At 34.9% G+C, this 23,481-nt stretch overlaps 5 protein-coding genes and 1 non-coding gene across 6 annotated transcripts; 3 read left to right on the top strand and 3 right to left on the bottom strand.

Moving 5' to 3' along the window:
• Positions 1 to 955: 955 nt before the first annotated feature.
• Positions 956 to 10,875, top strand: LOC125839548 (uncharacterized). The gene is made up of 18 exons (XM_049518536.1): positions 956 to 1,373; positions 3,966 to 4,205; positions 4,966 to 5,029; positions 5,111 to 5,240; positions 5,367 to 5,511; positions 5,845 to 6,084; positions 6,177 to 6,261; positions 7,146 to 7,248; positions 7,712 to 7,837; positions 7,907 to 8,020; positions 8,465 to 8,583; positions 8,672 to 8,759; positions 8,867 to 8,959; positions 9,050 to 9,139; positions 9,281 to 9,400; positions 9,481 to 9,572; positions 9,812 to 9,869; positions 10,550 to 10,875. The coding sequence occupies exons 1-18, from the start codon at positions 1,181 to 1,183 to the stop codon at positions 10,628 to 10,630; spliced, it is 2,181 nt and encodes a 726-aa protein (XP_049374493.1). The 5' UTR covers positions 956 to 1,180; the 3' UTR covers positions 10,631 to 10,875.
• A 307-nt stretch (positions 10,876 to 11,182) lies between these two features.
• LOC125839586 (early light-induced protein, chloroplastic-like) lies at positions 11,183 to 12,224 on the bottom strand. Its single transcript, XM_049518576.1, has 2 exons — positions 11,971 to 12,224; positions 11,183 to 11,548 (listed from the first exon to the last, which is right to left on the bottom strand). Exons 1-2 carry the CDS (start codon positions 12,118 to 12,120, stop codon positions 11,192 to 11,194), a joined length of 507 nt encoding a protein of 168 aa, XP_049374533.1. The 5' UTR covers positions 12,121 to 12,224; the 3' UTR covers positions 11,183 to 11,191.
• A 503-nt stretch (positions 12,225 to 12,727) lies between these two features.
• On the bottom strand, positions 12,728 to 12,798 carry TRNAG-CCC (transfer RNA glycine (anticodon CCC)). Its single transcript has one exon. It is a non-coding gene; the product is annotated as a tRNA-Gly (tRNA).
• Positions 12,799 to 14,823: 2,025 nt separating this feature from the next.
• LOC125839436 (F-box/kelch-repeat protein At3g23880-like) lies at positions 14,824 to 15,990 on the top strand. Its single transcript, XM_049518409.1, has 2 exons — positions 14,824 to 15,341; positions 15,426 to 15,990. The coding sequence occupies exons 1-2, from the start codon at positions 14,824 to 14,826 to the stop codon at positions 15,988 to 15,990; spliced, it is 1,083 nt and encodes a 360-aa protein (XP_049374366.1).
• A 2,049-nt stretch (positions 15,991 to 18,039) lies between these two features.
• LOC125839435 (F-box protein CPR1-like) lies at positions 18,040 to 18,993 on the top strand. Its single transcript, XM_049518408.1, has one exon. The coding sequence runs from the start codon at positions 18,040 to 18,042 to the stop codon at positions 18,991 to 18,993; it is 954 nt and encodes a 317-aa protein (XP_049374365.1).
• A 3,473-nt stretch (positions 18,994 to 22,466) lies between these two features.
• On the bottom strand, positions 22,467 to 23,266 carry LOC125839657 (probable histone H2AXb). Its single transcript, XM_049518651.1, has 2 exons — positions 22,976 to 23,266; positions 22,467 to 22,699 (listed from the first exon to the last, which is right to left on the bottom strand). The coding sequence occupies exons 1-2, from the start codon at positions 23,180 to 23,182 to the stop codon at positions 22,478 to 22,480; spliced, it is 429 nt and encodes a 142-aa protein (XP_049374608.1). The 5' UTR covers positions 23,183 to 23,266; the 3' UTR covers positions 22,467 to 22,477.
• Positions 23,267 to 23,481: the final 215 nt, after the last annotated feature.

Genomic DNA, 23,481 nt, shown 5'->3' with positions numbered 1-23,481 from the left:
GTCCTTCACTAAATACAAGTGCGACATTTGACAACTCGTTAGACACATGAGGATTGCTAGAAAAAATTGTATTGTAGGAAATTTTGATTGATTTTTTTGTTTGATGATTTTTATAAATGAATGTCCTTTATTCATTCTACTAACTTAGGCACTAATATGTAAATAATAATTGTTATGCAAGTCTCTACATATATTTACAAATAAACTGATATTCTAAAATATTCTACACAGCTAAAATGATTTAAGAGTTTTGCATGTAAATTCATGAAATTCTAAGGTCTTTAACAGAATTCTTTATATATCTCGAGAATATTTTACTAAGGACTATTCTTCTTCTAATGTAAGGCTTCACATAAATAATTTTATGTTTCGTGGCAACTAAATAACGTGATAACATGACGGGTCATGACAAGGGTGAGAATGAGAAGATACTGATTATTGTAATTATAGGAGGAACATATCTTGGCTTAAAACCTAGATAGGAACTTGTGTAGTCGACATGATTAACTTTTATTTATATCAAAATTAAAACTTAAAATCTCATGCTAAATGACTTATTGCAAGTATTTGCAATCAGATATTTAATGTCAGTCAGCGTTTTTTTACCTTAGAATTTAGTATAAAAATCACTATATTTCATATTAATTTTGAAAATATATCTTAACTCAGATTGACGAATGAATTACAATTAAATATTAAAATTATAAATTTTACAACTTATTTTTAATCCATCAAGAAAATAATTTAAATTCGTGGAATAAAGATTTATAGACTTTTCACATGAATCATTTTATCATTTAACTAGTTTCAATTAATATAGACAAAAAATATTTCCAATTCATTGAATGAAAGATTATCCAAATTAAATAAACTCCAAGGGGCAATTTTGTAAATCACTTAAAATTTCAAGTTTTTTCTTTATCTCATTTACCATTCCCAAACGAAAAGAGATTGCTATGAAAAGTCCTCTGTTTCTCTCTCTCTCTTCGTTCATAAGCTACTGTCCTTTCTCTCAGATCCACAGCTCCAACAATTTTTTCATCGCAAAATGCCAGTGAAACCTCTCTACGATCTCGTGAATTCGCACTTCTGAAGGTACTACAACATTCCAGAAAAGTCGGTGTAGATATATTTGCACCGTTTAGTTTTCTGTGTCGGCCGGACGGACGGAGTAGTGTGAATGGGGGGAGTACCGTCAACGCCGAGGTTTAGCGGTGGTTCGAGGCCTCATGAAACAGAGGAGTACCTAATTGGAGCATTTATTGGCGAGAAATCGTTTCCTCTTGCTTCTGATTACTGGCAGAAGCTTCTAGAGCTTCCTCTTAATCTTCATTGGTCTTCGGATCGTGTTCAGCAAGCTTGCCTACACTTTGGTACCTAACTATCTGTTATTTTTTAAAGTTGTTTATTTCCTTGATTATTTATTAGTAAGATTTGTTGGTGAATAGAAAAGGAAAAGTGATGTAGTTTAATTGTGAAGTTAGCTCGCATATATTAGGTTCTGTTAGTTGGCGGCAACGAGTATCTGTAATGTCGTGTAGAAACTTCTATTGATGAATGGAAGTTGCTAGAACATTCATATGTTAGGTTTAGTTACTGTGCAGCTTTCCGTGGTAGTCTGATAGTTAAATAATACGCATTGTATGTAAATTGGTGAAATTGAGTGAGTGAATTTCCGTCACTGTTGTTGAGGTAATTTATCAGGTGTTGGATCCTGCAAAAATAGTGCATTGTTAGAGAATCCGACGTGGGTGAGGCAACATTTTTGGAGAGTCCGACCAACATAGGTTGGAAGTGCCTACACCAATAGAAATGGAAAAGGAAAAAAAAAATCATAACGTGCATGTGATTCTCACCACTGTTTTTTAAATTCGCCGAAATCTATAGTTGACTCTTTTTGAGGATTTGGCAAATGCTTAGTGTCTATACTAGTTGTTTAGGCAGTTAGGTCTGAAGCCAGCCATCAAATTTGCCACTTGTGGAGCTCTACTCAAAGTATTCTTGTGCTCCTGCATACTCTATTTAATGTGGAAAGTAGCCTAGTTGTCTCCCAATCCTAAAACTAGAAGTGGTCACAACGTCAGATGTCAACAGAAAAATGCTCTGTACCATTGATCTCCTCAGATGATGTTTTAGAACTTTTTAAATGCAATGGTCTTTCGATTCTGAAATTTTGGTGCATTTGCACTTCCCAAGAGCCGGAGAAAGAAAACTCTGATGAAGATTTTTAAATGGATTATGGTATCGGTTTGAAATGGAAGAAATTGCAATGTAATTTCCATGTCTAAATTTCCTTCAAAAAGGGGATCATTATCTCCAATTAAAGAGCAAAATCTTCCAATCGACCTTTGTAAAATTTAAACGAACTGAAAGTTTTGGAGAGAGAATAATTTTAAGTTTGGTTAATTATTGTTTGAGTTTGGAGGAGTTTGGAGGAACACTGTGCAGTTTAATTTGAATGTTGAGTATAATATGGCTTCTTACATATCCATCTACATATACTGATAAGTCTTGAAACGATAAAGGTTTTCCATAAGCTACTAGTAGATCAACACAAAATTTGGAAGGGGACAAATATTTTATTGGATGAACCAGACGTTCTTTTGATGTTTACTCTGATCTATTTTCAAAGTAACAAAGATGACCGAAGAAAGTGTTTACTCTCTGGTGTCAGACAAACTTTAGTGTGCGTTATGGATCTGTTTGGAATACAATGACTTCTAGCACGGAGTGAAAGACCTGACGCTACGGGGTAAATACAAAAGATAAATAGGAGGAGATTTGGGAAGTAGCATCCCTAGGTTGGGTGCTTTTTGTAGAGAACCATACCTTTTTGAAAGGTTCTCTATTTAGTCTGCATCTTGTTGTGGAGTTTCCCCTGTTTTTTAATTATATGTTTTAGATAACGCATCTTTTTAATAAAATTTCACCTTTATTAGGAAAATAACGCAAAAAAAGGTCTTGCGTCAAGCTTGTGCGGTGCCTCAGATGTAGCTAGAGCACGGACTACCTAGAAATGCATTTGATTTCTGTTACATTGAAAGTGATAGTATATCTGGAATTCTCTGTTTGAAAAAGTATATCTGGAATTCTTGCGTAGTAATCTATAGAACAAGGGAGGTAAAAAAATGAGAATTGTCATTGGATAGGAGTACAAAGTAGGAGAAGTTCTCCCATAGAGAGTAGAAACAAAATTGAAGATCAGTTACCCTGGTGAAGTTACTCTGGAGCACATAAATTTTTTCCCTGGAGTTATTTATTGAAACAAGAAGAACTTCTACTCCGGAAACTTTGAACAGATTCATGCAAATTGCTTAATTATTTAAGTTGATAAATCTTTTTCTTATTGAAGACTAGTGCAAAAATTAGGTAATTCTACTTAGGCCTCAAGTTATGGAGAGTGCTAACTTCCTTCCAATGTTGTGCAAGTAAAAATTGTACTCTCTTTTCTGCATTCTTGTGCTTCCTTATCATGCGGACGACTGCTTTCAAGAATAATGAACTTAGTAGTTGGTATTAATTTCCATATTACATTATTTAAAGCTTAGATTTTTATTTATTTTTGATAAAATGATGTAAGCATGAAAGAATTAGGTAAAGCAGAGTGTGAAACATGGTACTCGTTCTACTTTTCATGTTTTACGCCTCATGCTATGCATATTGGGTTGTAAGTATTTTCTTGCTGATATATAGTTATTAGTTGTAAGATGTCGCTCTTTCATCTTTTATGACTTATCAGCAGGCTATTGGCACTAACCATATGAATTCTTTATCTGACCCTCTTATTGTGTCTTTTCTTTCTATAACTTCCCTGTTTAATTTTTCTAGAACCAATTCTTGCTCATGAGTGGGAATAATTTATTTCGACGTTTATTCCATCTCTTTTTTTCTTTTGTTGTGGGGGTGGATGTGGGATGATGAGCTCACTGGTATGATCATCTAATACCATCTGCTGTTTCTTGCAGCTCAGAACAACTGCTACACAAGGCATCTTGCCAAAATTTTAATTCACCTGTCCTGGTGCTTGCAAGAGTGTGTTTCTACATCCGATGCTTCTTCATCAGCTTATGTGAAAGCTCTCAATGCAGTCTACGTCTCATCTGTTTTTCTGAAGCACCTCATTGAGAATGCTAAAACTGACAACTTTGAAGATCTATACATGTCCCTGAATGAAAGTGAGGAAATTCCAAGTAATGTCCCTAAAGGTAATGCATTCACAACATGGTTCATTCATTTTTGGTTAGTGAGACTTCTCTGATTTTCTTATCTATATTCCTCTTTCATTTTACAATTTTGTTCTCTCTTCGGAATATATCTTCTTTTTCTTTTGTGCGTGGGAGGGCAATTGGAGTATGTAGCAACTTAAGTGATCACTACAGTATTTCAACCACTATGACTTAAACAAAGTGAATGTGTATGCTGATTGTTCTAAGATCTAATCGTGGATTCCTTTTCTATTTTATAAGGTAGATATAATAGTGTCTTTGCTTCTAAGCATCATATTCACTGTTCAAAACAGTGTGTACTGTGTAGTCTAATTTATGAAAAACTCGAATGGTTGTCTCCAATTGTACTGCAATTTTTTTTTTGGACTTACATTAGGGTAAATTAAGAAATTTTCTGTTACTTTTTTATGGATGAAATTGAGCAATACCTTTGTGATGACCAATGATTCTTTAAGGTTCTAACTCATATCTCTTGTAGCGCTGATTTCGGTAGTTGAAGTTGAGCCATACCTTAGTAGTGACCAACAATTTCTTCCAGATTCTAACTTGTGTCTCTTATAGAGCTTATTTCAGTGGGGGTAGCTTTCATAAACTGTTCTTTGCTGATTTTGATCTGGTTGAGTCTCCTACATTTGGGAATCACTTTTTTTTTTTAATCTTTATGTTCAGATCTGTCCGGGAATTTAAGTCCTTTACTTCCTTACTCTTACCACCATTCCTCTTTCATTTTCTTTTACAGAACAGAGTATTGAGCATCTTGTTGTGAATAGTGTGCTTAATTTTCTTGGCAGGGTAGATGTAAGGTATGTTGAGCTTTGTGCAACAAATATCTTCTCTGATAGCTTGCCAGTTGTTTTCCTAATACTGTGTGGTTTTTGTGACAGCTCTGATACATATCTTCTACACTATGAGTTGCTTAATTTCATGCTTGTTGCGTTATCAACTCAGCTTCTTTCTGGGCCATCACTTGGAGCTGATGATATTCATCCTTTCTTTGATGCAGCAATGTCTCAGGTCATCATTAGTTTCTCTCAGTAGATATCTCTAAAAAATATTGAAATCTTATCTATTTGCTTTAGTATTTGCTGCAAATTCCTTGGCAAGTCATGAGCCACTTCTGAATATAATTTTTTTCTTCAGCCAACTTCTTTGGTCAATCTGGCTATACGTAAGCTCCTTGTTAACTACATCACGCGGCCGCGTTTCCCTCTGAAGGCTTCATCGTATTATATATTTTCTGAAGGATATCGTCCTGGAGTTTTACAGAGAGTTGGCTCTGTTGCGGGTAGGATGAAGTGATTTATTAACCCCCCTTTCTCTAGTGTGTAGCTCATCTCCTTCCTCCCTTTTACCCACATCCATTCCTATCTGCATTTTGTATGATCTTTATATTTATTTGCTTAGCACAAGTTTGGTTCCTATTTGGCTATTTATAGCCACATCCCCAAAATATCCATTGTATAAAATTATTCTTGTTCTTTTGTTCATGTATGCAGCATTATGTAGTCATTGTTGAATCCTTCCATCCCCAATTGATTCAGTTATTAGGCCTTTTGTTTAGTCACTATGCTGTCCTATCATTCTCATTGAAGCTTCTGCCTTTTCCATTGACTTGCAGCAAATCTCGTGCTGCTGCCATTGAATTTCTTTGCAAGTTCAAGCAATGAAGCTTCCAGAAGCCCATTGGCAGACAACAGTCTTAATATTTTACTCATCCTTGTTCATTACCGCAAGAGTCTTGGCATGGACCATTTCAAAGATAAAATTGACTACAGCAGTCCAGATTCACTACCAAAGGAAGAATCATTCTTTGAGAATCCTTACTGCAAGGCCCTTGAGAATGCTCGGGATATTGAATGTTAGAACGATTCTTTTTCCGTTCTGGTATCCCTTTGGCTACTTCATGAATTTTGTTCATGATTCTAAGCTTCTTTGTGTTCTCTCAAGCAGTTGATCGTGTTGATGTTGAGGGAAATGCACCTGGTGGTCCGGTTGTGAGATTACCCTTTGCTTCTCTTTTTGATACCCTTGGCATGTAAGTGTTAATCTATCTCACTTGTTGATCCAAGGTGACAACTAAAAGTTGCTTACACTGTACGATAGTAGCTCCTATTTTAATATGAAAATTGGCTATGCACAAGGAGTTTATTTGTGACCTTCTACATCCCCGTGGCAGAGAAGATATTTTATTTGGCTTTTAGTCAATCCGTTTGGTCTGTTCATAGTGAAATACCCTTAATACTACTTCCATATTATGATCTTCTTTTTTCCTGATAAGTAAGGTGAAATTTTATAAACTTCTCAGCATAAATGGTATGCTGGTATGAACAATTGAGTAGCATAGAAATAGTTCTCACAGATTATGTAGAGAACTAATAAGTTGATCATGACTCTACATTGTGACAATCATATAAATCTGCCATGCTGGTCCAAAAGCTAAAGTTAAGAAATACAATTGAACATAAGACTAGATTGTCCTCTGTCTTAAAAAATTCGTGAGTTGCTCTCTTTTCATATGATCCACCAAATTTTTACTGGTATTTCATTCCAAACTCTTGAATGTATACCCTTCAGACTCTTCTTTGCCAGCCTTGTAGAAGCTCCAATATGGCTCTTGGTGTGGCCTTCTTTAAACCCAAAATGTCAAAAACTATGTCCTAAAGCTGTGCAGTAATCTTGCAATGCAAAAAGAAGATTTCTGTCTTCTGGATCCTCTTCACAGAAGGTAGGTTCTACTAAAATGATCAGTCCTCTTCGTTGCAAATTTGTGTGTGTTAAACATGCATTGCCTACTTCTATGTAATGATCTGATGGCATAAAATATGTTTATTTGTATATTTGTATATTTGATGATACAATTGTTCACATACATCATTTGGCTCTGGTAATGAGTGAGTGGGCTTGCAACTATGTTTTCAGGTGCTTGGCTGATGAGACTTCTGCACTTCTGCTTTATTCACTCGTTCATGGGAATTCAGATTTTCTTGAGTATGTGTTGGTGCGGACTGATCTGGATACACTGGTAAAATATGATGGCTTATGTTATATTTTTATTTCTGACTGAATAATGACAGTTGCTTGTGGATATCACTCCCACCAATCACTGTGTAAGGAAATCAAGATTCTAGAGTGTACATGATGGATAAGGAGAGTATCAAGCAATAAAAGTGTAGCTAGGCGTAGTTTGATCTCTTGCAACTGCTTGCGCAGCAAGTTGATGTATTTATGGAATTGAGGTCTTGATAATAATGTGGACTATGATCCTTGGTTATCTATTAACAGATGGTTGTTTTTTTGTTTTGATGAAGAGCAGATACTTGGTTATCCATTAGCAGATACTGAATTTTTTCCACGTTTTTCTTATCCAGTTTCCTACTTCCTTTTTTAGAATCTCACTTTCCAACTGTTCTTGCGTTGTTGAATATAATTTTTTGCCCCTTCAGTTAGAATTTAGAATCTTACTGTCTGTTTGAATAAATCAACAGTTGATGCCTTTGCTCGAAACACTGTATAATGCACCTAGGAGGACATCCAATCAGATATATATGGTGCTGATTATCCTTCTTATACTTAGCCAAGATTCCTCATTCAACGCCAGCATTCATAAACTGGTAAATAAAGATCTCTCCGCCTTTTTTACATGTAAGCCTGGACTATCTAAATTCTACATCTTTCTGCAGGTGTTGCCCAGTGTTCCATGGTACCAAGAACGCGTTCTTCATCAGACCTCTCTTGGTTCTCTTATGGTCATAATTTTGACGAGGACGGTGAAATACAACCTCTCTAAGTTGCGGGTATGATATGAAATGTCTGTTGGTTTATTATTGTACTTTCTTTATTTCATGTTCTATCTCTCTACTATTCCTTATCTCTTTTATCTCTTCTTGGGTGGGAAGGTAAATTGCTTCTTGATATTTCTGGCAGTTCCACCATACATATATTTTACACTCTTAACTGTTACATATATCCTCATCAGAATATACTGTCATGAGGCAGTATTTTTAGTGATCTACTGATACATCTACTTGAATTGCTGTAATGAGCAATTTGGGTAGAGCAATACAACTTCATGAAATGGATCCTTGACTTCTGTTTGAGCATGGGGTGCATAATTAAAGTTCGTCCTCTTTACCAATAAAGTTTCTCTTTTATTGGTAATTTGTTGGTGTGTTTCATGATGAAGTTGATCAAACCATGAAAGCCGACTTCAAGCATGTGTTTTCTGATGCATTTAACAGGATGTTTACCTTCATACAAATTGCCTTGCAACTTTAGCTAATATGGCACCTCATGTACATCGCCTAAGTGGTTATGCATCACAACGTTTAGTGAGCCTATTTGACATGCTTGCACGCAAGTAAGTTTCTTGTTCCTTGTGTTTACCAGTGAGTTATAAAAAAAATTTGGTTGATTGATTGTTATTTTGATCTTGTTCTATAATGTAGGTACAACAAATTGGCAGAGATGAAAAATGATAAGATGCATGTGCCCAATGGTGAATCAAAGGAAGAAAATAGTCTCCAAGAAGACATGGTACTTCACACTTGGCCTTTAGCATCATTTCCACTTTCTTTATTAATTGCTCTCATCTAGCATAATTGGTACGTGATAGCATTAAAGTTCTTCAAATATTTTTGCAGGCAGCTGAGCTGCATATTTATACCGACTTCTTAAGAATTGTTCTTGAGATATTAAATGCTATTCTGACCTATTCCTTGCCGCGGAATCCTGAGGTATCAGCAATTTCGATCATCTATAGTTGTTTGTTCATGAGGATAAGTTGCTTGTTGCAGCTTTTATTAATTGCATTCCAAAACTGGCAGGTTGTTTATGCAATTATGCACAGGCAGGAAGTTTTTCAGCCATTCAAAAGTCATCCACGATTCAATGAACTGCTTGACAACATATTTATGGTATGCTTATTCTTTTGTGTGTTTGCAGTTCCTATGTTTTTGAAAAGGGGTTCCTTGAAAGTAGGACTTACTTTCTACTAACTGAAAACAGTTCAGTAGTGTAGTCTGGAAGGCATTATGATTTTGTGATGTTATTTCAAGGTTTTGGACTTCTTCAACAGTCGCATGGATGCCCAGAAGATGGATGGGGAATGGTCTGTAGAGAAAGTACTGCAAGTGATTATTGTTAATTGCCGATCTTGGAGGGTTGACGGACTAAAGGTAGAATGCTAATTCATTTAATAGTTATGCCAACTTATGATGACTTCATTGTATCTGATTATCATATTTGTTGACAACAGATGTTTACCCAATTGCGTTTCACATATGAACAAGAGAGTCATCCTGAGGAGTTCTTCATTCCATATGTGTGGCAGCTGGTGTTGTCTCGGAGGTTGGTGGTTTTTATCGTAAAACACATGCTCTTTGTTAGAGTATCCTTTAATTCCATGTGCTTTTCCAAGTTTATATCTTTGTCTTTCTCAATGTTTTGTTTTGAAACATGTAATCTACCATTTATTGATTGAATCATATACAGCACAAGTGGATTTATCCTCTTATACCTATTTCATTTGTGGTTGTGATGTAGATTTTCCCAATTTGTAATTCATTTGTTTTCTTTATTTTCTGCAGTGGTCTCAACTTTTCTCCTGGCAGCATACATCTTTTCCCGGCTGACCTTCCTCTCCAAGTAAGTATGCCTGCTTACTGTACTTGATTCAACCCATCTTATGTATGGTCTATGGTTGGGCTGGGGGATTTAGATGGATGTCAGGATATTTTCTTGACCATGTTAGAAGGTTTTCCATAGTACGGTGGTTTGTTGTTGACTGAATTAATGTGGTTTGTTGAGCCTGGATTTATGTACACTGGTTTTCTCTGTTTATTGCCTTCTCTTTTGTATTTACAAGTGCGTCGCTCTCTCTCTCTCGCTCTCTCTGTTTGTGGTTGTTATTTACATGTCCAAAGCCATCTTTTATATGCTTTCCTGCTCTTAAAAAATGTCAGCGAGCATGGTTAATATTATGTCCACAAAAGATGACACAAGCTTGTCTTTGTGGAATATCACATATATGATCCCCCGTAAAATTAAAATTCTACGTCCATTTACTTCATAAAAAAAAAGATTAAAATTTTATGTTTCTTCAGGATCCTCCTATGTCATCTTGGGAGTTTGTTCGGCATTGCATTTCAAAACAATTTGTTTGGTCTCTCTTCAGTTTCAACTTAAATTTACTTGACATTAATGTCGAGCATGATGTGTGTGTTTTAGAAGGGTTGAAGTGTTTTTAATGCTTTTACTGGTAAGTAGTTTTCTGATTATCATGGTTTTTGAGTAATCATTCACTGAAACGTTCCTGTCTGAAACAGGATAATATTGGCGAGGAGGCTGAAAAGCCTCAGAAAGGTGACATGAAAGGAAATGAGCTAAAGATAGAGGTGCCAGTTTGACGGATTATCATCCTAGAAGACTACGCTGTGTATATACATACATGTATCTATAGATATGTATTCTTGTCATTCTTTTCTGTTCATAACTTAAGAGTAGAGGATTTTTACTTACAGCTGAGTGAATTGAAATATCACCAGTATAATAAATAAAGGTATTGGTCAAGTTTAGGCTTTTAATATAGTTCTACTAGGTAAAATAACTCCCATTATATCAATTTTGAAGAAGCAATTATGCTAATCTGCTTACCCTTTTGGGTAAGTGTTCAACATGAAGTGATACTATACAAGTTTGTGGTTGTCAATAGTACACTGTTGCCGGTATATTTTTACCCTTTTGCATTTGTCGAACATTTTGGATGATATGATACACGATGGTACTACGATCATTCCATCACTTGGTTTAGCATTTGAAATTGTCATTGATACTTTGTTAGTGATCAGTGTATGTATGTATTCATGTGAATTAGGTAACACTCCTGAACACAAATAAGAGACCAACAAATAAGTATTTAAAAGTAATAATATAAACTTTATATTATTATTATTATTCATTTTATATACTTAGACTTGGAAAAGGCCAGCTCCTTTAACATATTCAGTAAAAGCTAAAGCAACTAATCCCAACATAGCAAATCTCCCATTCCAAATCTCAGCATCAGCACTCATAATCCCATCAGATTTAGACTCGACAGTAACTCCTTGGAACAATGGGATTAGTGAAGCCAAAGTTAGCAATGCACTTGACCCCAAGAACCATAATAATCCACCGTTTGATAACTGTGCAGATAAATCTGCACCGTTGGCTAGCTCCACACCAATGGCTGCTACAAATCCAATCATGGCTAGCCTACCATTGATCCTCTCAGGTGCCGGGCCACTGAATGAGAATATATCGGAGAAATTGGTGCTTGGTTTTGCCTGTTACATAAAAAAACACGAGTAAAAAGAATTAAAAAATGTCTCAAGTTATTAGTTTATTTTTTTTTAAAAAAAAAAACTTGCCATCAATGTTATGGTCGAAAAATGCTCTTCTAGACTTTTCAAGAAAAATTGGAAATCTTAAATCAACCTAAAAAATATGCTTGAAGTAAAGCTAAGTGAACTTTTCAAGAAAAAGATAGTACTACCAACCTTAGCAAAAGGAGCAGGTGTTGGCTTGGGAACTGTAGCAGCAGAATCAGTCAAAGGGGTTGAAGATTTGTCTAACTTCTCACCCTCCTGCAATTTTTCGAATTAACATAATTTGAATCTCGAAAAATAAAAAAATATCACATAAACTGAAAAAACTTTTTTTTATTTTTTAAATATGAAAAAAAAGAGTTTAAGATTTATGCGCGGACCTCAGCCATACACTTAACACGAAGATGCGAACTCCTGTGAAGGCGTGGCAAGTAACAGCTAGGAACAAACTGATTCAAGCCATTTCTACTTTGTGACAACTTAACTGGACTTCCCAATATTATGGATTGCATGGCAAATGAAGTTGTCATATTTTTTTTTTACCTAAGAGAAAATGCTTTACTTTTCAAGAGTTGAAAAAAGGTGTAGAAGTACTAGTGTTATTTAGTGAACAAACTTATTAATTCACTTTGATATAACCATACTGCTTAAAGTTGGTGGGCATTTATAGTGTGCTAAGAAAGGGAGAAGACAAAAGGGGTGGATATTTTAGGAGCCACGTAATTCAATTTTGGGCCTCTAAAGATACATAAGTCACGTGGATTCATTGAACTTTTAGCAAAAAGTAACAAGATGATGTGGCTTGCCAATTTACCCCATATATGTCAAGAACCTCCTAGAAGGTACTACAACTTATTTATTGCATGATTTGAGTAATTAAATGAAGGGATAACTTCCTTGAAGTTACTACAACATGTGTATTGCATGATTTGGGCAATTAAATGAAGGGGGTAGGCTAATTTTATCACAATACTTATATTAATTGATTATTTATAATCTAAGATCATTGTAAAATAATTGAGAATGAAAAAATAATTATATTTTCTTGATATGTTAAGATGATAAATAAAAATAACAATTTATTTTTGAATACTGAACAAGCAAACGTGCAAGTAAATGCCAATAAAAAAAAACAAATGCGCATCCGGGGAATCGAACCCCGGTCAGTACCGTGGGAGGGTACTATGATACCACTACACCAGATGCGCTTTGTGTTTTGACTCCTCATGTTGGATTTATCTATTATTGAAATGGAGAGAGAGAGAGAGGGAGAGGGAGTGTTGTTTCACACCTCAAAAGAGCCTTGAAGATGAAAGAAACCTTCCCTAATCAACCGATGACAAAAGTAATGAAAATACTCATAAATTTGATGTGAATTATTAGTTTTGTTCTCCAACTATGAATAATTTTAAAATCACTTTCTAATTAATTGAATTTTAAAAAAAACTCCTAATCTTGCCACATGAGTGAAATACACTCTTAAATTTTCATTAATTTTAAGGTGTTTTCAATACTTCTCTTAGCTTTTTATGAAGCGTGATTCTGTAGTTGCTATATCATGTGACATATCAAGATGTATTTTAATTCAGCTGGCCAAGTAAAAGAATATTGTAAAGACTACTAATAATATGTTAGCCGATTGATATGATAACTTGATAAGACAAGTTGTCAATGACCTTCCCTTTTGTATGATATTTGTAATAACTTGCAATGTTTTTAAATTGTAATTTAAATGTTTTTTATACACTTCCTCTATTTTAAAAAGAATGATTTAGTTTGATTTGATACAAAATTTAAAAAAATAAAGAAAAAAATTTCAATTTTGTATCCCTAAATTAAATGTTAAATGTACCAAAATGTCTTTTAATGTTGAAATTAAGATGTTACAAAAAAGAAAAAAATAATTTATTTTTTAAAAAACAGACTAAAAAGAAAAATAAGTTATAGTAATTTTTAATGTTGTGGCTTTAAACATATATGTCACATGGAAATTTGAAATTAAAATATTATCAAATTTATTTTTATTTTTTTTGAAAAAACAGACTAAAAAGGAAAATAAATTATTGCTTTTAAAAGTCACATAAAAAAGTTGAAATTAAAATATTATCGGAAAAGGGTCAAAATTGCCCCTAAACTATGCGAAATAGACCACTTATACCCTCTATTACATTTTGGGATCAAAAATACCCCCGCAGTTATCTCAGTAGACCACAAATACCCTCAAGAGTTAACACCCCAATTTTTTTGTGACGTGGCAAGCCACATGGGACTAATCCCTCCACCTAAGCATTGCCAACTAAGATTCACTACAAATGAACTTGACTTTTAGTGGCGACTTTCCACAAAATCCGAAAATATTGCCACTAAAGGTTATGAGTGATTTTTAGTGGCGACTAAGGCTCCAATAACCATTCGCTAGTAAAACCTATTTTTTCAACAAAAAAATATGATAATTAATTTTCGATTGCGATCTAATTTTCTAAAATAAATAACTTGCAATATCCATATTAAAAACATCCAATATTATTACGAAAAATAATCAAAATTACTTCTCAATTCAGATCTCCTACTATATATATATAATGCATCATTGTACATTTTATACATTTACATATGACATAAAAATAAAACATATAGTGTCTTCAAACTCCTACTTAATCGATATCATATTTGGTTTTTTAAAAACAATGAAGAAAAAAACACAAAATTAGAATTTAATGTAAAAAACTTTTAGTGACGATTTTCTGGGCGTTTGTGGCGACTGTTGTTGCCGCTAAAGGTCTAGTTCTTTTGTAGTGAATCCTAATTGACAACGCTTAGGTGGAAGGATTAGTCCCACGTGGCTTGCCACGTCAACAAAAATTTGGAGTGTTAACTCTTGAGGGTATTTGTGGTCTCTTAGGATAACAACAGGGGCATTTTTGATCCCAAAATATAACGAAGGGTATAAATAGTCTATTTCATATAGTTCGAGGGCAATTTTGACCCTTTTCCGAAATATTATTAAAAAAAAGATTATTTTTTTGACCATTAAAAAGGAAATAAGTTAGTGTATTATTTTTTTAAATGAATGGAGTATCTAATCAAAAAGAGAATCTTCAAATCATCATCCAGCTAGAAGGGAGACAATCTTTGTGGCTTTCTCAGTATGCAGTCTTCTATGGCATGCAACAATGAACTCTCAAAACTGAGAAAATTCACAAACTTTTATTGCTAAATTTTCATCAAATTCAATGAAAGATTCAATTTTTACACTGCCTACCCTTCCATCAGAACTTATAGTTGAAATCCTGTTAAGGGTTCCTGTCAATTTCCTCTTGCAGTTCAGGTGTGTTTCGAAATCTTGGCTTGCTTTAATCTCTAGCCCCAAATTTGTCAAAACCCATCTTAGTTTATCTGTTAAGAACAAAGATTACCCACACCACAGGGTTGTTTTGACAGTCAGGAATGAGTCCATTTCTGGTGAATCCCGACCCGTTCATAGCTATTATTCTCTTAGCTCTTTACGTAATCATTCTGTAATTGATCCATTTGTCTTGGATTTTCCCATGAAGAAACCGCAACAAGGTATTTCCATTGTGGGTTCGGTTAATGGTTTGATTTGTGTTGCTATTGGGGATGGTGACTTATTTATATGGAATCCATCGATAAGAAAGTTCAAAAATTTGCCTGATTCTAGACTTAAACTTGAAGTAAGTGAGGGTTATGATGGTATCCCTTGTGGTGTCATATATGGTTTTGGAAATGACAAGTCTAGTGATGATTATTAGGTAGTAGGTGTGCTTTGCGTTGAAAAAAAATACGATTTCCATCATAATGATGTCAAAATATATAGTCTAAAGAGTGATTCTTGGAGAAATAAGGATGATGTTCCAGATGGGGTGGAATTGATGGAACCATGTGAGTTTTTAGACGGGAAGCTTCATTGGGTTGGGGGGTTTAATGGTGGTGTTCATCATAAGGAGAGGACCATCATTTCTATGGATTTGGCTGATGAGAAATGGGGAACGTTGGAGCAGCCCCTCTATACAGGAGGAAACTTTTTTGCGTGGCTTCAAGTGGTGGGAAGTGATCTTTCTATGTCTTATTACTATATGAGAAGTCAGACGGATGTGTGGGTTATGAGAGAATATGGGGTTAAAGAGTCTTGGACAAAAACATATACCGTCAAGTATCCTGATAATGTGTATGCTCCTTTTATTTCTCGAAAACTTTGCATGTCAAACAAAGGTGAAATGTTGCTTGTGTCTGGATCGACTTTAATGGCACACAATCCAGAAGATGAACCTATCAAATATCCAAATGTTACCCCATGTGGTCACTGTGTTGGGGTGAACCTCTATGTTGAAAGCCTAGTTTGTCCCCTTTTACTGAATGAACAAAGTACAGAACAAGAATGAAGGCTGCAACAACTCAGATGCATGACTATACTGTAGCTAATGACTTGTAAGAGTTCCATGTTATACCTTTCTGTTTCTTTGTCAAATATAGAGAAAGACGTTGCATATGTTAGGGACATCCTCTCAGCACATCTGCTTGGAGATCTTATTTGTTCTTTCCCTTTTTACATATTTTCATGAAAATAATGCAATGTCAATGCCCAGAGTTTGCGTGAATAATTTTGACTTTCCAGTTTCTTTTATATTTTATCCTAAACAGAGCTGGAAACAGTGTTTATACCTTTTTTAACAGTATTGCTGTAGTCGTCACTCATAACTGATGACGTTGTAATCTTGTGTCTCATAAAGTATGCACCAAAATATTAACTTTCTGAGTTTTCAAATTTCATGGTCTGTCAAAGTTGAGAAACTAATCTGTGACTTTGATGCATCTCAAGTAATTATTTGGTCATTAACACAACTGTTTATTTGACAATCGGAAATGTATTCTAGATCAAGCAACGGAAGAAAATACTAAAGAAGATAATAGCTAATCCCTGTAAAAATAAAATCTTGGTCTTAGGATGCTCTTGATGCCATGGTTCTGTTTGTTATCTTTGCATTAATATATTACGTATGTCTTTCATGAGACTTATCAAGACCAGAGAACAGGGACTCGTAAAGATGGATATCGATGTAACTAAAGTATAAATGCTAGAGTAATTAGTGGAAGGATGAAAGCTTTTGTGTGAAAAAATTGTTAGCGTTGGTGGAGCTAGAGGAAACATGAAATTACTGCCTCATGTCGTCTAATCTTTTAGATAATGTAACTACCATATTTGTGTTCATGTTATAGGCATACTAGACGACAGGAGCTCAATGCAAATTTTCATGAAATGAAAGTTGTTCTTTTGCGATAACAAGGAAAAGCAACTCTCATTTTAATTGGTCTTTGTATAAGGTTGTGCTCGAAGACAGTCGTGTATTGCGACAGATCAGTAGGGTTTTTTCATTTTTATAGTTGAACTTTCAGGAAGTAAAAGCTATAATTAAGAACAATTAGTCGATCTACTGCTTACTGCATGCATCTTGATTCTTGATGATGAAGCATAGCATTCCCCTTATTTATGTTTTTTGTGTGGATAATCTGCTTGCGCTGTTTTCTGAACCTCGACTGCTTTTACTTGTCATCTATGTTTAAATCCTTTGGCTTCTTTGTATGTTTACTTTTTGCTATTTGAATCCTGGTCCCGTCATTGGTTGTCATTACGATCAGTGTGGCGTTTTCTTAATTGTAACCTATTATTGACCTTTCAGGAGGTGAAAGCTGATGTTATGAACAACTAATTCACCCCTACTGATGGCATGGATCAAAATGATGAAGTATGATGTTTCCCTATTCTCAATGTTTATTGTGATGTGCAAATGTTATTTCTATTTCAGCATTGCTAAGATGGGAACACAGTAAGTTAAACCAATTTGTTGATTATGGACATGTTGTGATTCTTCATTATTATAAATCTTTTACTTGTCTTGAAGAACCATTTCATCTTTTTTTCTTTGATTTTGTATTGAAGAATCCTATTGAAACTTTTTTTTTTGGTTAATCAGCAAAACTGTTTCTAGTAGTTGTGATTTTTAATTTATTTAAAAGAATGGATAAATTTTTATCTAAAAAAAATCCATAGATCATAGCAAAAGAATTTCTCACTTTCCTTCTAATCTATTTATAAAATATATTATTCTTCAATTCAATTTTTCTACCTGATATATTTTTTTTTACATTTAAAATTAAAGATTATTTTTATATATTCAAAATATCTTTAATTTCAAATATTCAAAAGCTCAGACAAACAAAGGGTAAAAAAAACTAACTAAACTCCTGGCCCAAAAGAAATACTCGAGTAGAAGGATTCTTGTAGAGACGAGCTTTGTGGCTTTTACAAATTAGTAGTCTCCTCTCTTTTGTGAAACTCTCAAAGTTTTGTCTCCCTTCAGCTTCAACTCACAAAACAGAGTAAACCCCACAAATTATTTTGCTAAATTTTTCATCAAGATTCAATTTTTACAATGTATACCCTGCCAACAGACCTCATCGTTGATATCCTCTCAAGATTTTCTGTTAAGACCCTTTTGAAGTTCAGGTGTGTTTCGAAATCATGGTGTACTTTAATCCGTAGCCCTGAATTTGTCAAAACCCATCTTAGTGTAGCTGCTAAAAACAAAGATCACACACACCACAGGCTTGTATGGACAGAGAATAGGGATTTGCTCACTTCTAGGGACATCAAACAACACGTTCTTAGGGAATGTTCTGTTAGCTCATTACATAATGATTCTGTGGTTGAGTCATTAGACTTGAATTATCCCTTGAAAAACCCGGAACTAAGGGTTTGCATTGTGGGTTCGGTTAATGGATTGATTTGTCTTGACATTGAGGATAATGATTTGGTTTTATGGAATCCAACACTTAGAGTGTACAGGAAGTTGCCTGATTCTAGACTTAGATTAAGTGGTGGTTCCCGTCTCGATAGAATTACTAGTGTCATGTATGGTTTTGGATATGATGAGTTCAGTGATGATTATAAGGTAGTAGGTGTGCGTTGTAGTTGCACACGTTATCCGCTTGAGGTCAAAATATATAGTCTAAAGAACAATTCTTGGAGAACTAAAGGGGATATTCTGGAAGTGGTGCAATTAACTAAGCCATGTAAGTTTTTAAATGGGAAGCTTCATTGGGTTAATGATATGAATGGTGGTTTTCGTAACTACGGGAACATCATTTCAATTGATTTGGCTGATGAGAGATGGGGAAAGGTGGAGCAGCCTGACTATGGAAAAAAAAACTTTTCTTTGAAGCTTGAAATGTTGGGAAGTGATCTGTCTGTGTTTTGTAACTATAAGACTATGAGTCGTAACTTTATGACGACGAGTCATGCAGATATGTGGGTTTTGAAAGAGTATGGAGTTAAAGAGTCTTGGACAAAAACATATTCCATCAAATATTCTCCTAATGTGTTTTGACTTTTCTCCTTTTATTTCTTTAACACTTTGCATGTCAAACAAAGGTGAGATATTGCTTGTGCCTAGATCGACTTTAACTGCACACAATCCAGAGGATGAACCTATCAGATATCTTAAGGTTATCAACTTTGGTTACTGTAATGCGGCAAACATCTACATTGAAAGCCTAGTTTGTGCCCCGCTTTTCGGGACAAATAAAGCTTAGAACAAGAACAAGATGCAGAATCTCAGATGAATGACAATGTTGTAGCTAATGACTTGTAAGAGTTCCACGCTATACATTTTTCTGTTTCTTTCTCAAATATAGAGAAACAGTCCCATATTTTACGGACATCCTCTCAGCACATCTGCTTGGAGATCTTATTTGTACTTTCCCTTTTTGCATATTTTCATGAAATAACTTCTTTTTGTGATAGTTATTTGGTTGTAGTGTTTGGTGTTTTAAGGGAATGTGATGTCCCTCTAGATAGAGTAAGATAAAGAGCATCAGGGACATGAAAATCATGCAATATGAATGCGCCAATAACACTAGGCATAGTCTTTGCCAGGATTTTTAGGGGATTTATTGCTAATCCTCTTTATAGTGAATCTTGATAAGGAACTACTTAACATGTAATAAAACTTAAGGTCAGATATAATATTTGGTTTTGGTGGTTTCCATTGTTGCTTACATGTTATCTGATTTACTTGTCATTGAAGGACAGTTGAGACGAGAAAATCCACCTGTAGGACTAGAGATATTAGCGGAATAAGGAGAGAAATAAATCCTGATTTAAGAGGAGGTCTGAATCCTATTCACTTACCAAGTTTATTTTATCTTAAACAGAGCTGGGGAAAGTGTTTACACCTTCTTTTTAAAACAGAACTCTTGTAGCCATCACTCATTACTGATGACATTGTAATCTTGTGTCTTGCGAATTCTCTTTAAATTAATAACTTTCTGAGTTTTCAAATTTCATGGTTTGTCAAAGTTAAGAAACTAGTACCTTACTTTAATGCATCTCAAGTAATATGTGGTCATTGACACAACTGTTTATTTGACAATCTTAAATGTTCTCTAGATCAAGTAAATAATCTTGACCTTTTGATAAACTTGATGCCATGGTTCCGTTTGTTTTGTTTACATTAAGATATTAAGGATGTCTTTCATGAGACTTATCAAGACAAGAGAATAAGGACTTGTAAAGATGCATATTGATTAGTACTAGAGTTGTTGGTGAAAGGATGGAAGCTTCTGCCTCATGCTGGCTATTTTTTAAATAATGTAACTACCATATATTTGCTCATGTTCTATGCATACTAGATGACAGGAGCTCAATGCACATTGTCGTGAAATGAAAACTATCCTTTTGCGATAAACAAGGAAAGTAACTCTCGTTTTAGTTTGTGTTTGTGTATGACCCGTGCTTGAGAACAGTCATATGTGTTGCACCTTACCAGATACCCCACTTTTACTATTTACAGATCATGATAGATAAGTAGGGTGTTTACATTTCTATTGTTCAGCTTTCAGGGAGTAAAAGCTGCTATTAAGAACGATTAATCCATCCTGCTAAATTTTCTCCTCTTTCACATGTCATTACGTATCAGGAAGGTGTTTTTTTGTTAACTTTTGTGTCCTATCGATCTTTCAGGAGGTGAAAGCTGATGTTAAGAACAACTAAATCCACCCGATACTGATGCCACAGATTGAAATGATGAAGCTGTTACAGAAGCATGGTGTTTCTTCCATTTCCAGTCTCGTATAATTTTTCTAACGGATAAAAACTGTTCACAATGTTCATTATGATGTTCTAATGTTATTTCCATGTCCAGAGAGCAAGACATATGTTTATTATGATCTTGTTTCCGCTCACTAATTGCTTATTATTATCGATTTGTATGACTAAATTGGGACTTGAAGGTTCGTCGTGACAAAGCATTTAGCAAATCTTCTCCAACTTCCCTTGAATGTTTGTAGATGGTACTAGATTGAGATTGATCTGCTACTTACATATATGATAGTGCCATGCATCAGGCTCGAACTGCTGCTTCAAGAACTAATTTCTATTACAGTAGCAACATATACGTACATTATATCATTCTCAGACCCTACGTATGGAATTGTACTGGTTTTGTTATATGAGAGTAAAAGTATGATACACATTTTGTGATTCTTCATAATTATAAAGGGTAAAAAGACAAATATATCCCCTAACTATCGTAAATGGTATGTAGGTACCCTCTGTCATACTTTTGGGACATTGGTACCCCTATTGTCCAAAAACTAAAGCATATACCCTTTATACTAACGGACATACACGTGTCATAATCTTATCCACCGACCCGACATCAGATCGATGGATAAGATTGTACCATGTGTCCCTATTTAATCTTCCGTTAGAGTGAAGGGTATATACGCTCTAGTTTTTGGACGGCAGGGGCATCAGTGTCCCAAAAGTATGACGGAGGATATCTGCATACCATTTATGATAGTTCGGGGGTATATTTGTCCTTTTTCCCTAATTATAAATCTAATAGTTGAAGAAAATAAGACATAAATTCCCTCCTCGAATATGATCTGAATAATTCTTTTTGAACGTCACATGGTACCTCGAGGTATTAGCTAATCTCAAGATTATGTTATCCTATCAAGGTGGAAGATGAGGGAACTCATCTGTTTTGTACCCAGGAGGAGGTTTACTTTTGTGGTTGACAGTGTTGGCAAGTTCCCTTGACCAGGCTTCTTGTATCAATTATGCGTATTGTATGCTCTAATTTGGGGATTGGAGGTTCATTGTGACAAAATATTAAATGAGAAGCATGGACAAAAATTAAAAACCACCCCGAAATGAAACAATCCAATATACTTCTTATTGGAAGTACCCTTGATCTCATTGCATGAGTGGGCCAAATAATTCAGAAATGATAGTTGTCGAACCATACCACATAGTTTTGACCAACAAAAACTGCAAAAAAGACAACACAATCTCAAGTGCTATCAAATCGTGTTTGCTATTTCAATAGACTTTGATATGCCAACTTTGGCAACATAATATGTTCATATGAGTGCTATACTACTTATGACTTCATATTAATCTTTATTTTTCTTTTGGTCAGTATGATAGACTAAAAATACCACTCTTGTTTCAAATGAAATTGATTTTTGTTGCACGTTACATGTAGATTGTGTACTGGGATGGGTACAGCAAGCTCTGCTTTCTGCATCCAACACTAGACACAAAGGCTTTCAATAACAAATTGAAGCAAAGGCACAGAAGAAGCTCAATTAATCAAAATCAGAAAAGTTGGTATCGACAAAGAAAAGCATAGAATTGCAATGAGCAAGAACTAAAACATCTATAACCAAAACTGCAGGTGGCCATTGCCCTTTTTTTCATTTCATACCATTGAATAACAGAATAACAAAAGGGTATTTTTATATTACATAACAAGTTCTACTCCTTTCTCGTAATACTTCCCAAAACACAACACCCATTTACATCTAAAACTCCTGAGATGCAGAGCCAATATCACCCTTTCCAGATCCAGCCTTCTTAGGCAACAAATTCTGGTGAATGTTGGGCAAAACACCTCCATTAGCAATGGTAACATGACCCAACAGCTTGCTCAACTCCTCATCATTCCTCACAGCCAACTGAATGTGCCTAGGCACAATTCGATTCTTCTTGTTGTCTCTAGCAGCATTCCCAGCCAACTCCAACACCTAAATTAACACAAACCTTACAAACTTAGAATTCCATTTACATTAACAATACTTAAACAACATTTCACAACTATCTATACAAAAAAATCAAGCATGTGCAACAATTTGTGTAAAACCGCTTAATTTTATGCAGAAACAATTAAATTATTTCAGCTAATTATGAAATCTATCAATTAATTGTTAAAAAATTCACTAATAAACTAGGATAAACACGATTTCACTAACATGCAGAATGCTTTGAGCATAAATTAGTCAAAAATTAGCAAAATAAATTACCTCAGCGGCGAGATACTCAAGGACGGCGGAGAGATACACAGGAGCACCAGCACCGACACGTTCAGCGTACTTTCCTGCCTTAAGGAAACGAGCGATCCTACCGACGGGAAATTGAAGACCGGCTTTTGAAGATCGAGAAACCGATTTCGTTGCCTTTGGCTTGCCTCTTCCGGCGCCGCCTTTACCTGCTCCAGCACCTGAAGTCATTTTTTTTTTCTCTTACGAAAAAACCCTAACCCTAGATTCGGAGTTGCAGAGACAGAGAGAAGGAAGATGGTGAAATGTGATACGGAGAAATAGAGGGAGTGGAGTTATATATATAGTAACGTATGGTGTGTTCTAATTGGTTGAAATAAAGGTACGAGGATTGCCAGCGTGGATATGGCGGTACTTTTAATTTTTGGAATACCCTCTAATATTTCCCTCCGTCTTTACTATTAAAATATTCACGAAACTTCAAATAGAGTACTTTCTTTTTAAAAATTTTATAGTCATAAATAATTATG

This window comes from Solanum verrucosum, unplaced genomic scaffold (genome assembly GCF_900185275.1).
Source record: "Solanum verrucosum unplaced genomic scaffold, falcon-dt-bn FXZP01000306.1, whole genome shotgun sequence".
Taxonomy (NCBI): Eukaryota; Viridiplantae; Streptophyta; class Magnoliopsida; order Solanales; family Solanaceae; genus Solanum; species Solanum verrucosum.
The sequence above is the reverse complement of the archived record's forward strand: the minus strand, read 5'-3'. Positions and strand labels throughout refer to the sequence as shown.